The 15,562-nt window shown below is 36.8% G+C and overlaps 1 protein-coding gene across 1 annotated transcript; it reads left to right on the forward strand.

The window, feature by feature from the left end:
- The first annotated feature begins 153 nt into the window (after positions 1-153).
- Positions 154-14,967, forward strand: LOC138305569 (zinc finger protein 37-like). Its single transcript, XM_069245876.1, has 5 exons — positions 154-245; positions 4,264-4,332; positions 5,950-6,100; positions 7,140-7,187; positions 13,096-14,967. The coding sequence occupies exons 2-5, from the start codon at positions 4,279-4,281 to the stop codon at positions 14,964-14,966; spliced, it is 2,124 nt and encodes a 707-aa protein (XP_069101977.1). The 5' UTR covers positions 154-245; positions 4,264-4,278; the 3' UTR covers position 14,967.
- The last annotated feature ends 595 nt before the right edge of the window (positions 14,968-15,562 follow it).

Genomic DNA, 15,562 nt, shown 5'->3' on the forward strand with positions numbered 1-15,562 from the left:
CTTCATCTCAAACTAGTCCTCTTCAGTGTTCTGATAAATATCAATATTTTATGACAAATATAAACCATTTTATTGTGATGAAATTTACATTCGACATTATGTCATAGTTAGGAATCAAGATATGTTTGTTTATTTAATTAGGAGTTTCCGGATTGTCAACTACAGTTGTCGTTTTTCTCAATTATACAAACCTCAATGGACGTTCACACGAAATCTCTTTCCGTCTACTGTGAAGTCGACTGAGTGTATGTATTACAACACAAACATCGTCAATGGAAGCATGTCGATTAATATTGCTTTGATGACTTTTCTTTTATTTAATGTATATTTTCTTAGACTTATGCACACCAGACAAAATGTTCTCGAGTCTCGAACATTGTCGAATGAATATGCAAGTTTTGCCTGCAGGCGTCTGTTTATCGTATTGTGGTAGAATAAAAAGTTAGTCCTAATTTTGGATAAATTCAAAATTTTAAAAGAATCATTTAAAACAAAAGTAATTTACTCGGAAGCGGTTAGCATGGAGGTACACTGATCATGACTTATGTCGTGTACCAGTGGATCACAGGCGTCTGGGTTTGAAAACAAAATAGAGAAGCAGACGCCTGTGAGAAGATACACTGAAGTGTACCGTCTAGACTGTACAGTGTATGTCGGTTTTTGATACTTAGCCTAACTTAGGCTACATGTATCGGTACATGTACTGACAGGTGACCAGTTTCTCGCCGAGTAACACCGCTCGCCATCACGTGTATCTATGATTTTCACACAATTTTTTAACAATTAAAGGATCGTTAGATTGCATTTATTGGAGATATAAATGCAATCTAGGTGGCAGATAAATAGAATAGCGCCCATTATGAATATTTATCTGCCACACAGATTGCATTTATAACTCCAATAAATGCAATCTAACAATCCTTTAATTGTTATATTTACATTTTACTTTCTAGTTCAAAGTAAAACATAATTTAGATGCGATTGAACATTTGAATTTCCCGCTTCAGCCATTTAACCTCAACAGCCAAGTTCAATGTGATAAAAAATAGTCCCTATAAAAAATTGAAAAGATAACAAAATTTCAATGTTTTTTAATAGCTTTTCAGTTTACTTTCAATTTAAAAGAAGTTTCATAACCAAAATGGTTCATTCAACTATTATGTCAATTTTACCGCGCGGACTAACATGGTGTCAGTAAACAAGTATGTGTGATATTAGACCATACAAATACATATGGGATGGAGAGAATTGGTGTTTGGCGAGAATTTGTACTCGGCGAGAACTGATACTTGGCAAGAACTGGTCGCCAGCTGCCAGTATTTGTTTTGGTGGATTTTCTCTAGCATCAGCTGTTGTAGTGGAAAATATACATGTATCACCCTCTGACTTACTTTCATTCTTTTTTGTTTTTTTTTTTCGCTTTAGCAGTGTACTATACAATGTAGCTAACGTATAGTATGTTACAATTTAAGATATGATTGATTGTACTATTTTTCCATATTCTTTATGTTTTTTTTTTGCTATATTCCATGGTAATTGTCTGTAATCATTATTTAGTGTTTTCCTATTGCACATCTATCCGTTGAGAGATGGGGACATGCTGGGGTCTTACAAGCTGGGCCCTTAATCTGTGAAGTAACGAATTATCTACAGCCGTAGGCACTATATATAATCTCTAATCGTCTGCGGGACTGCCTCAATTTTATTGCACGCCCCGGCCCTCCCCCCTATTTGATAGCTATTTATTGCCTCCGATTCCCATCGTAGATGGCTACGTCAGTCAGGAAGATCTGCCAGTGTCGACATCTATATTACACACGGTCATCATTTACTTGTGGCTGATAATTTTTCGAAGTGTTTAATTATGTTCTAGCTATATATATATATATAGTGTTATTGTTAATTTTGGTAACCAGATCTATAGCCCAGCACAGTCCTGTCAAAAGTGTGGGGTGTACCTGTCAAAAGTGTGGGTTGTACCTGTCAAAAGTGTGCGGGTGTACCTGTCAAAAGTGTGGGGTGCACCTGTCAAAAGTGTGGGGTGCACCTGTCAAAAGTGTGGGGTGCACCTGTCAAAAGTGTGGGGTGTACCTGTCAAAAGTGTGGGGTGTACCTGTCAAAAGTGTGGGGTGTACCTGTCAAAAGTGTGGGGTGTACCTGTCAAAAGTGTGGGGGTGTACCTGTCAAAAGTGTGGGGTGTACCTGTCAAAAGTGTGGGTGCACCTGTCAAAAGTGTGGGGTGTACCTGTCAAAAGTGTGGGGTGTACCTGTCAAAAGTGTGGGGTGTACCTGTCAAAAGTGTGGGGTGTACCTGTCAAAAGTGTGGGGTGTACCTGTCAAAAGTGTGGGGTGTACCTGTCAAAAGTGTGGGGTGTACCTGTCAAAAGTGTGGGGTGTACCTGTCAAAAGTGTGGGGTGTACCTGTCAAAAGTGTGGGGTGTACCTGTCAAAAGTGTGGGGTGTACCTGTCAAAAGTGTGGGGTGTACCTGTCAAAAGTGTGGGGTGTGCAGTACCTGTCAAAAGTGTGGGGTGCACCTGTCAAAAGTGTGGGGTGTACCTGTCAAAAGTGTGGGGTGTACCTGTCAAAAGTGTGGGGTGTACCTGTCAAAAGTGTGGGGTGTACCTGCAGCACTCCTGTCAAAAGTGTGGGGTGCACCTGTCAGTTCCTGTCAAAAGTGTGGGGTGTACCTGTCAAAAGTGTGGGGGTGTACCTGTCAAAAGTGTGGGGTGTACTGCAGTCAAAAGTGTGGGGTGACCTGTCAAAAGTGTGGGGTGTACCTGTCAAAAGTGTGGGTGTGTACCTGTCAAAAGTGTGGGGTGACCTGCAGTACCTGTCAAAAGTGTGGGGTGTGCAGACTCCTGTCAAAAGTGTGGGGTGTACCTGTCAAAAGTGTGGGGTGTACCTGTCAAAAGTGTGGGTGTACCTGTCAAAAGTGTGGGGTGTACCTGTCAAAAGTGTGGGGTGTACCTGTCAAAAGGTGGGGTGCACCTGTCAAAAGTGTACCTGCAAAGTGGGGTGTACCTGTCAAAAGTGTGGGGTGTACCTGTCAAAAGTGTGGGGTGTACCTGTCAAAAGTGTGGGGTGTACCTGTCAAAAGTGTGGGGTGTACCTGTCAAAAGTGTGGGGTGTACCTGTCAAAAGTGTGGGGTGTACCTGTCAAAAGTGTGGGGTGTACCTGTCAAAAGTGTGGGGTGTACCTGTCAAAAGTGTGGGGTGTACCTGTCAAAAGTGTGGGGTGTACCTGTCAAAAGTGTGGGGTGTACCTGTCAAAAGTGTGGGGGTGTACCTGTCAAAAGTGTGGGTGTACCTGTCAAAAGTGTGGGGTGTACCTGTCAAAAGTGTGGGGTGTACCTGTCAAAAGTGTGGGGTGTACCTGTCAAAAGTGTGGGGTGTACCTGTCAAAAGTGTGTGGGTGTGGGTGTACCTGTCAAAAGTGTGGGGTGTACCTGTCAAAAGTGTGGGGTGTACCTGTCAAAAGTGTGGGGTGTACCTGTCAAAAGTGTGGGTGTACCTGTCAAAAGTGTGGGGTGTACCTGTCAAAAGTGTGGGGCACCTGTCAAAAGTTGGGTACAAATGTGGTCCTGTCAAAAGTGTGGGTGTACCTGTGGGGTGCACCTGCAGTACTCCTGTCAAAAGTGTGGGGTGCACCTGCAGTACTCCTGTCAAAAGTGTGGGGTGGGGTGTACCTGCAGCACTCCTGTCAAAAGTGTGGGGTGCACCTGTCAAAAGTGTGGGGTGTACCTGTCAAAAGTGTGGGGTGTACCTGTCAAAAGTGTGGGGTGTACCTGCAGCACTCCTGTCAAAAGTGTGGGGTGCACCTGCAGTACTCCTGTCAAAAGTGTGGGGTGTACCTGTCAAAAGTGTGGGGTGTACCAAAAGTGTGGGGTGTCAAAAGTGTGGGGTGCACCTGCAGCACTCCTGCATACAGACATAGTGTACACTAGATAATTATAATATATATATATATATATATAATTATTGGGCAGTTTTCTGTTGGTTGACCGTTGATTGTTAATGGGATAAAAGGCAAGTTCATGTAAATATTATAGTTACATTTTGTTTTAATTGATATGCTCTTAGACTTTTGTTCGAATAAACCTACATAGAGTGAAAGTGGCTCATTTTAAGAGACCAATATGATTCCATACATGCATAGCTACATGTACCATATGTGCTTGTCAACCAAACTTTACAAAAAATTGGATAAAATTGTTGTACAACTCCTTTACATCTAACAATTTTTCATTTTCAATCTTTGTAGAAATATTTAAACAAGATGGCAGCAGATGTAAGTCAGGGAGATCCCATCAGGGAAACTATTCAAGGAGTTGTAAGTATATATATATATAATATATTAGGGCTGGATCAATATATTGATATACCGATACATATCGGTTTTCATAAGCTTATCGAATATTGATACGCAAACATGCAGTATATCGCTGTATCGTTTTAAGAACTCAACCTACTGTTTTTATTATAGAAAGAGGAAATTCCAAGCAAAATTTATTCTTAAACATCATTCAAGTAAAGAGCATTTCAATCAAAAGGAAGTGTTCAAAGCATCTGTGTCATCTAGATGGATTAGAAATGTCTTTTCATAGCTAAGAATACGAATTGACAGAAATAAATCAACACAGATGGTGAACCAAATAAAATGTTTGGTAGGTTTTTGCCAGGTTATAGAATGTTTTATAAAAATTGTCTTTTATCATCACAATATTCAAAACACAATGGTCGACTAAATTTGAAAAAAGAGGTCCAGTATATGCTCAATACGTATCGTGTATTGTTTCAGTGTATTTTCAATACGTATCGTATCATTTTAGACCTTCCAATACCCAGGCCTATAATATATATATATATACAATATTTCATCATCAAGTAGATCTCCATTTTGCATTGCTTTACAAATAATGTTTAGATATGAATCATATTCTGTATTTGTATTCTGAAATTATAATATATTTGTCCTTGTAGCGAAGGTAGGTACTGTATTGATTGTTATGTTGTTTTTTCTTTCTATATAAAAGAAAAGAAACAAAACGTAACAAAAAAAAAACCAAAATAAAAAAACAGACAAAAAAAACCCATAAAAACAGGGGCCGGGATGGCCTAGTGGTTAAGATGTCTTGACATATTACAAAACAAAGCCTTCTATCACCTCTGACCTCTGGGTCGCAAGTTCGAATCCCATGTGGGGCAAGTGCCAGGAACTGACTGATGCTCGGTGGTTTTTCTCTGGGGACCTTGGCTTTCCTCCACAAACAAACCTGGCACCTCCTTTATAATACATGAATGTAAAAGGACATTAACTAACAAAACCCAAAACATAATGCTGTCTCAACCAACTTGTATACCAATTTAAGGGTAAATAACTCAGGTAATTTGGAAAGATCGAAAGCTTGCAGAATGCTTAATTAATACTGCAATTGATGCTGTCAAACTTAACTATTACTAAATGTCAAGAGTAATATGATCTTTTCCTACCTTGAGGGTAGGACAGGAAAAGGAAAGAAATCTCTAACCGAGGAGAAGATTCAAGACTGTCTAATTACCTGAGACTTGCTGAGAATTTGACTGCTGTGCACGTGAATACTACTCTCAGACTCTCTTAAGCTTGCCCTCGGTAAGACAGAGAAATCCTACCCACACTGAAAGTGCAGATATCTTTGTCGGATTGGGTAGAAAATAATGTTTTTTTCTTCTGACTTTGGAATTAATTATGAATTGTTGTGCTTAAAATAACCATTAGCAGAGGGAAACAGGTGTAAGAATTATGACATTAAGGTTGTCTGCAGTCATATGCATGCAAATCTCAACTTGACTATACAAGTGTACCTCGCTCTTCCCCAAATCAATGTAAGAAGTGTATGGGTTCTGTTCATGTCAGATATTTATTCTTACTAGATCAATCATCATGCTACTTCTTTTCTATTGTTTTCAGTGCCAGAAGCTACAGAGTACCGGTGATGATTGTTTGTTTCTGAGTGTGACAGATAAAGGCACAGCATGCTGTACATTAGGAACAAAGAATTCTTTGTTGTTTATGCGAACCCAGCCTCAGTTGGCAGAGGAATTCAGGAAGTTTTGTTCTGGTCAGTTTGTGATAGATTTGTCCATTTGTTCCTTACTCATTAACTTGTTTTACCACTCACGATGTTTTTAAATGTCCTTGGAACAACATGTCTTTTTTTTACAGTAGCTTAGTAACATATTATCTCAAATATAAACCTTTTACTCATTATCATTTACCCCTAAAAATATTTTTTTTTTATTATTTGTGGAATGATATTATTTAAAAAAGTTTGTGATTCAAAATGGATGCCACGCCTCTTCTTCAAAACTTCTGCTTAAAGGGACAATTCAGTCTAAGAGAACATTAGAAGAAAAAAAAATTAGTTGGTTTTACTGTGATATGCAAGATAAGCCCACTGTAGTGAAATGTATGTGAAATGTTCAAACTCGCTTACTGTCCGCAATTACACATAGTGGTCGGATGTTTTCAATTTGTATGCTGAACTCTGGCCCTTGTCAGTGTAGTAAATAAATTTTTGCCTAGAACTACTCAAATTGTTCTTACAGTAGTGTGTTTGCCTTATAAGAAGTATGTTCTTGTCTAAAAATAATTTCATCACCTCCTCTGTGGTTATGTATTATATTTGTTTTACATATGTGACTTTGGCTCGGGTATGGGAACATCATACATGTTGCTTAATCGTATTGATCAACGATTTGGAATTTCAACAATATCAATCAAAATACTTAACCACGTCGTGAAATTTGTCATACTTTTTGTTATATGTTTCATAAGGAATGTTGAACAATACCGTAATGTCATATTTTGTTTCGTGGTTATGTAACGTAATTAGCCTCATTGAATTGTCCCTTTAATCAATGTAAGAAAGAAGTTTTAGTTTTGTAGAACACTTGACCTGCAAACTAAATTGAAGCACCTGATATGTTATTAGTGAAAAAAGAAAACTTGTATGAAACAAAAATGTTTGAATTATCTCCCTTTAATGATATGGACTGTATTACGGTATGTATATCATTTCAGAATCAACTAATTATGACGTTAGATGCCAGTATTTTCTGTATATGATTTATAATGTGACCTAATTATTTGTTTTATAGATTTATACTCAACTGTCACTGTGGCTGTAAAGGAAGAAGGTTTGGATGGTAAGCACACACATATATGTATGTATCCACAATTTCAAAATTACAGTATATACAGTAGTCTAATGATAATGAAGTTAAAGTAAATAGTTAAAGTCAAACTCTAGATCTAAAAGAGAAACTCTAGATCTAAAAGAGAATGACCAAAGCCCAGTTTCACGTACATTTATCAGAAAATTCTTTAACTTAAAACTTTCAAAGGAAAGCATGCATTATAGAAGTTCAGGAAGATTTTTTCCTGAATCAAAGTTCTTGTAAAGTTATGGAATGTTTGTGAAACTGGGGCCTGATTCAGTGAGTAATTTTGTTAAATCTGGGCTCACGCTACCCATTGCATTTTTCATTATTAACAGATCTATCTGGCTAATTGCGAAAATAAATTCATCCTAATTTGCAAAAATTGCAGAAGGTTTTTTCCACTCGCCCAATATCCAATCACGCTGACCGGAGCTCCAACATCGATGACATTTTTATGCACAATAATTCACTTTCCCTACTGTCGCTTATCAAATACTTTCAGTGATTTTTTTAGGCACATTCGGGGCCGAATAAAGGCCCCTTCCCCTAGAGAAATTTTGCTGTAAATTCCCAATTTCATATAAATATTTTCCCAAATAAAGAAAAACTGTAAAATACAGTCGAAACTCGTTATCTTGAAATTCAACGGACCAACGAAATTAATTCGACTCATCCGGAATTCGACTCAAACGAAATGCCATTAGGTTTGGTCAGAACGTGGTTTTCAACAGTCCTTATATCTTATGACAGTCGGCACATGCCTTTTACCGTGATCAGCATATTATGGTGATTTTCCAACTTATAAGGTTTGTATTGAATCTTTTTAGTTATACATTGTATGTTTTCAGATGTTTTGGGATTTTTTTAAAATACATTTGTAAATAAAAAAAAAATGAATTGCGATAATATGATCGTCACGATAATAGGCATGCACCCTGATTTCCCGGTGGTATATGTATACTGTCTTCAATGGTTCATACATCAAACTTATACGGAATATAGTACCTGAACAAATAAAAACAAGCATCTTTCTTATTTCAGAATTTAATGCTATTTCAAAATAGTAAAATAAACAATAGTTTTCACCTACCGTGAGCAGACTACACTCTCCGTTTCTACTGGTTAATATAATTTATGGTAAATGAAACAAAAGTAGATTTCTTTATTTCCAACAAAGAAATACATTGTATGACTAAGATACTAGTAGTCTAATACATCTGCAACGACTAGTTAAATATGTAAGCATTGTGGGTTTGTTAAGGATGTACTCCTCTGAGAAGTCAAATTTTCCTCTATTAAACTTTTTTTCTTATATGGTTTTTTTGAAAGATGGGTTCATGACATAATAAAAAATGCGAAAAAAATGATATGTCTGTGTGCTCGTTTTTTTCGCAATGTCCAATAGAAAAAACACAAGTCTTAAATCTTATTTTTACAAAAAAAAATCCCCCAAAAAAATACCTTTCCAAATAAAATAGTATTTATTTTTACAAATTAAATGTTCACTTTGTATTGTTTATTTAATTATTTCAATTTTAGTCTATATTTACAAAATATATAGGCAAACATTTTTTTAAATCAAAATCAAAACAGAATTTTGACTCCAAATCTGAAAACAAATATGTTACTTCATCAATAAAAAATGTTCCAAAATATCAACAAAAAAAAATAAAATCTTGTATTAAACTTTTTTTCATACTTTGCATAAAGGTAGAACTTTTAATGCCACAAATAAAAAGATAAAGAAAACTATAGGTCCGTGAACTAAAAATAAAAGTTATTTTCGATAAAAGTTACCTCCCTTGACCATTTTACAGAAAATTGCTATAATGACAATAATATTATGAATGAGCGTCATAAATAACATTTTTTATTTTAAGAATTATTCAGATGATCTAGTTTGGATTATCATTATGAAAAAAATAAAAATAAGTACAGTCAAACCTCGATGTATCGAAGTTCAAGGGACCGTCAGAAAAACTTCGAAACATCGAGACTTCGAATTATTCGTGGTTGAAATTAGACCGATGGTTTTTTTTTTTAACCATGACCAACTGTGGTAGTTGTGTACATGTCGTCTCCGTTCCGTTAACTTTATAATCATTGTATTTACCACAAGCAAAAAAAAAAAAAAAAAAACGAAGTATGCAATTAATCACATGTATTGCTAAGACTTACGTGTATTAGGCCTAACCCATGTACAACTGTTCGTTTGGTGACTATTTAAGCGATGGTTAATATTACGGAATGAATATAAAAACGAAAACACGTTGTAAAAACGAAACTAAAAAGAAGGAACCGAAAGCGCTACAACTCCTACAAAAATTTAGAATAATTGATTTGCTCCAGTATTTATGCCAAAGTTGTGCAATGTACCAGTTTTGAGTATGAGTTACTAATAATGTGGCTCTCTATTTACCGTTCCATAAATTCTACAAACCGCTACCAATGGCTGCGGCGAACATCAAGAACGACTAACTGTATCTTTGCCGTACTAACGATTTAAATAACGCAGCTTGTAAAAACAAAGCACACGGTATCGGCCTGATTAGTGATATTAATTATCTTGATGATATCAGGCTAGCAACACAAGCTGTCATAATCCCTATTGTTCGGCGAAGGGGCCGTCGCGACACAGCTACAATAATGTACAGGCTGTATTGTGACAGCATACCGCGGGGTATCGGCGAACACCTGATCTGTACAGGTAAATTTTTATTCGAATCATCGAGTGTCAGTTACCTATGATGCTATAACAAATGGTCCATGAAAAAAGTTCGATACATCGAGAACTTCGATTCATAAAACTTTGATTCATACATGGGTTAGTTAGTAATGTTATATAGTGAAGAAATTCGGGACCAGACAAAAAGTTCGATACAACGAGAAATTCGATTCATCGAAGTTCGAATCATCGAGGTTTGACTGTACATGAATACTGCTGAAAAATAATTTTAAATTAATTTAAGTTAAATTATCTCCCTTTGTCCAATAAACTTAAGATTTTTTTTAAATTTTTTTTTTGCTTTTCTATAAAGATAAGATTTTGAAATAAACTGTTGTGAAAGGCAACCTGTTATATAATTTTAAATCAATCTTATTAAATTTAATGATGAATACAATTATGGGATAATGCCTGCAACAAAACATTATAGCAAACACCGCTCAATAAATTTTCAAATATTTGCATTCATGTTCATTCACGTGAAATTAACTATCAAAATAAATTGGAAAGATTGACAAATGAAATAACTTACAATGTATATATAATGTACCTTATTGTTAGAAATTAACAAATATGCAAGTTCACATTTTTCCTCTGCTAAGAAGTACCAAAGAGTAAAATGTCAATAGTAAGTTTCTCACTGCACAAATATACAAACATACAGTAATATGTGTCTTACATTACAACTTATATGTACATTTTAGCTTTATCATTTGCACACATTGTAATGTTATCTTAGCTTTCATTTTGATTTCTTTCCATCCACTGTGACACAGAATCAATGATTTTCCTTGATTTTGTTACTCTGACACCTTTTCCACATGTTTCAGTGAACACCTTACGCACACCCTCAGTTCCTCCTCTCTTGTGTGCCACTTTCACATGATGAATATTCAGGTTGCTGCCTGCCATTCGCCTCGCCATTCCAACACTTGCAGATATCAGGGGCTGTAGTGATGGCATGTTTGTTCTCACACGTTTACCATGTTCATGGGTATCGATAGCACCCCTGAACGGAAAATGTTGCCTTCTGAAAGGAACCATCGCCGATGCTAATTTTACTTGCCATGAATAAGTCCCGAAGAGCAACAACATCTGCTGATGCATCGTGTGCATCATATTCGTTACCAGTAACGTGTTTCACAATGTTTTCTTGAGTATATGACTCCAATCCAGGCGTGGCGATCCTGAAAAGTAGCTTTGTATCAATAAAACCTCGAATTTCTGAATGTTCCAGGAAACTTGACAATTTTCCACAGGCTTCTAACGTATTAAAAAGCAAAGGACAGTCAAAGATCTTTATGTTGTGTCCTACAAGGTAAATAGGTGCACTTTGCCGCTGAATGAAATCTAACAGGTCATCTATATAGCCTTTGACACTGTTACAGCCTGTACTGGTTTACCATGGTGAAATAGCTTCCCATTCTTCAGAGTAAGGCCTGTTACATTGACTGCAGCAGTACTGATGGGAAGTTTTGGAATAACAAATGTACTCCACATATCTTCTCCACAAACTCCAGCGATTTGGGTGATATGGGAGTTGCGAGCTGAAATTTAAATAAAAAAGAACAAATTTAAAATCAGTAAAGGTTTCATAACATGAGTCTAATTAGGGTTTATCCAGCAGAACAATGACAAATCAAAATGATATAGGATTATAATAAATTTACTAGGTATCTAGTCTTCACACTGTCACAAATGTTGTTCTGAAATACATGGCCAAGAGTAGCTTTGAAAGGATAAATAGATAAAGATATATATTTATACACTGTCACAAATGTAGTTCTGAAATACATGGCCAAGAGTAGCTTTGAATGGATAAATAGATAAATATATTTATACCCAGTGTATTTTCAATGTCTTTGTCAATTAAATTCAAGATCATAAAATAATGATTAAAGATACCAAGTTACTCTCTTTAACTTAATTTTGCACTATCAACATTCCATACAAACAAACACTTTCCTTTCTAATGATTCCTAAACGAACACGCTTCCGGTCATGATCAGCCACGCTGATCCAGCCATGCTGAGTGTGATTGTGTAAACATGCGTCATGTTTATGTACAGGTAAGTCACAATTGTAAAGTGACACTAATTAGGAAGCCAGACTTAAGAGGATTATTAAACAATTATTTATTAGCAGTCATTGTTGTAGTGTGTTCCCATAGGCCTGAATCTGCATATACTGATCGCGATATGTGCAGGTAAACCAATCATGTGTTACGACAAACCACAGGTGAATTTCAATTGTTTGTATCCCTGTTATATTTACGTAATTGTTGTTGGTTTTTTTTTATTTAAAATTTTGACTAAAATTAGATTCGAGATAGCGACTATTTTTTTGCTGAATATCCGTTCTAGGGACCAGGAATTGACTTTGACACAACCGGAGTTTCGAGTCATCCGATCTTAAAATACATACACAAAGAAGGACAAAAAATGGGACTTGAAAATTAATTTGACTCAACCGGAATTTCGACTCAAGCGATTTTGAGATAACGAGTTTCGACTGTATACATGTACATATTTCAAGAAAAATACTATGTAAATTTCCCAATTAAAAAGGTGCAGGCCCCTGAAATTATTGAGTAAGAAAATCACTGGCTTTTTCTTTGAATATGCTTTAGCTGTATACCCTTTTTTTCAGCGACATTGCTTTAATAAGCATGTCTAAAACAGTTGATCAGTTACTGTACCATATATATTTTAATGTTGAAGTAATACCAAGTTACAAAAGACAGTGCTTTTTCATTTGATGCATACACTACATTAAGTGATTTAATAGTTTTCATTAAGAAATGGTGTGATACACAATTTGCTAAATGAAATACTTATTTGCTTAAGAGAACAGACTAATTTTCGCAATTTTTGCTAAGCAAACTGGAAAGCTAGCGTGAGCCCAGGTAAAATGTATAATAATTGGTGGTCACTACACACAGGGCTACATTATTTTCAGCTGGTAAATTTAGGCCAAATTCTAGTTAAATGTTTTGGGTCAAATTTATATGGAAAGTGCAAAAAAGTCTATTCATGGTCAGGGCTTATATATCTAAAATAGAGCCTAAGTTTTTGTTATATATACATTTTGACCACTTTTTTATGTTATTTTTCTGATAACGAATACCTATTGTCAAATTAAATTTCACTTTATTGATTTTCTTTTCAGATGCAGATAGTTCTTTAACATGTGATGAAGGATCAAGCAAAGAAGTTGACACTAAAGTCAGTGCTGCTACTCCAGAAGAACCTGAAGGCAGATCTCGACCCAAACGGAAAATGTGTACACCTAGCAAGCTTAAACTGTATGAAACAAACTTCAGAAAGAGCAATGAGAATGGGAAAACTTCTAAACCAATAGAGAAACTTGTCGGTTCTGTGAAGGAAAGTAATATTAAAACAGGTAGAAAAATAACTGTTGTTGACAAAAGCGAAGAAAAGGAAAGTCCGTGGAAAAAGATGAAGTCTGTGATATCTTCAGGTGTTAATAAAAACTTGGAGACACCCTCTGCTGGAAAACAAAAGTCTGAGATCCCTAGTAATAAAAAAGTGGAGAATTCTGCTTCGACCAAGAAAATGTCCGAGACAACTCGTGGTAAAAGTACATCTAAACTAGATCAAAGTGAAACTGTATCTCTGAAAGATTTAACTGATGAAGATGACATTGATGAATATAATGATGATGATAATGATGATGACTATGTCGCCGATAACGATTATTCACCTTCAGCTAGATTACCCTCAAAGAAAGTGTCCATTTCCAAGAAGGAGGACATGGATTCGACTACACAGAGTCTAAAGTACAAGTGTGAGAGGTGCAGTTTAGATTTTAGAAGACGCAGCACATTGAACAGGCATCTAAAAAACAAAATCTGCTCCAGAGTGAAGAGGAATGGAAAGAAAGTGGAGCTTGTGAAGCAGTCGCACACTAGTCTTGTTAGCCAGAAGGGGCTGTTGGACAGTCAGGATGATGGTACTAAACCAAAAAAATTAAAATGTACTACGGATATGAAATTAGAGGTGGCAGAAGATGGTGGTGAAGAGGAGACTGAAGATATATCTGTGGTCTCCATAGAAACCAATTCAGAAGACGTAGTTAAAAACAACAAAGTAACAGACGAGGTGCATATTATAAAAATCAAAGAAGAAAAGGAAGACTCTGATGAGGAGAGCTGGGACACATCACGTACCACAAAAACCAAGCAGCGAGTTAAAGTTCCAACTCCGTGTAAATCGTGTAATGTTGTGTTTTCTAGTAAATATACATTACGACGTCACATGATGCATGGTCTGTGTCCTGGGATTAAGTTAGATATCAAAAGTACTATAACAGGTGGGCAGGAGGTGCTGTCCTGTGATATTTGCCCAAAAACATTTTTGTCCTCCATTGCCTTTTTACGGCATTACCAGCGACACAAGCTGGGACCGTCATCTGCATTTATATGCAACATATGCAAGAGTGAATTTTGTCATGACTGGGAACGGGTAAATCACTTGGTGCGACATCATAAAGTGAATGGACCAATCGACTGTCAGGTTTGTAAACACAGTTACCAAAACTACGACGATTACCGCACCCACAGACGCTTCTGTAAGACCACGCTGAAATGTGAAGGGGAGGCAACTCTTAAAATAACAACAACATCTGGGGATAAAGAGAACATCTTTGTGAGGAACATGCAAAATAACAATTCTGTGTCTGATGAGATCAGTGATTCCGACAACAGGAGACATGCCTCTAGCCAAGGGGGGATAATCCAGGTTAACAGCGACAATCACAAACAGGACGTGATAGAGCCGGACAGTGTTAGAGTCAAACTGAGTTGTGGCACAGTTGCATTTTTCAAGGAAAGCATGATAAAGAAAAGCTTTGTAGCAGATAAAAATGGATCTACAAATACTCAAAAAGACAACATTCCATCTGACACAATTAATTCTACAGGTGAGGCTCCGTCTTCTGAGAGAATCATGGAATCTTCAGAACAGACTGCTGATCTTGTACAGGATAAAGTAAAATCAACAGAGAATATCTCTTGTTGAATCTGTCAACCCTACACCTGATATGGATGTTCCTAGTATCATCTGTACCAAGTGTCATAAAGATGTGCGAGGACTGTATGATAAAGACGACGATGGACAACACTTTTGTAAAATTTGTCGCCGGCCGTACGCAAGTGCTTCCCAATTATCCAGGCATATGGCAATTCACACAGCCTCCGAGTTGTACCGCTGTCACCTGTGCGGGAAATGTTTTGTGGAGACCCGATACTTACAGAGGCATCTGGTAGACACTCATCATGAGCGTTACAATGTCTGTCGCTTCTGTTGTGGACTCTTCACCGAACAGAGATCATTAACAGAGCATTTGAAGGAGAAACACCCAGATCAAGGGGGGATAATGTGTAAAGTCTGCGACAAAGAATGTCCAGATGGCGTTACTTGTACCGAACACGAGAACAAGCACTACAGAGCCAAGTCACGGAAGTATGTGTGTGATATATGTGGTAAGATGTTAAATTCTAAACATTCCCTGTCCATGCATGTGGCATGGCACAAAGACTTGCGTCCTTGGACCTGTGATATCTGTAACAAAAGTTTCCGTACCAGAATGAACCTCCTGGGGCACATGCCGGTAC

Source organism: Argopecten irradians, chromosome 13, assembly GCF_041381155.1.
Source record: "Argopecten irradians isolate NY chromosome 13, Ai_NY, whole genome shotgun sequence".
Lineage (NCBI taxonomy): Eukaryota > Metazoa > Mollusca > Bivalvia > Pectinida > Pectinidae > Argopecten > Argopecten irradians.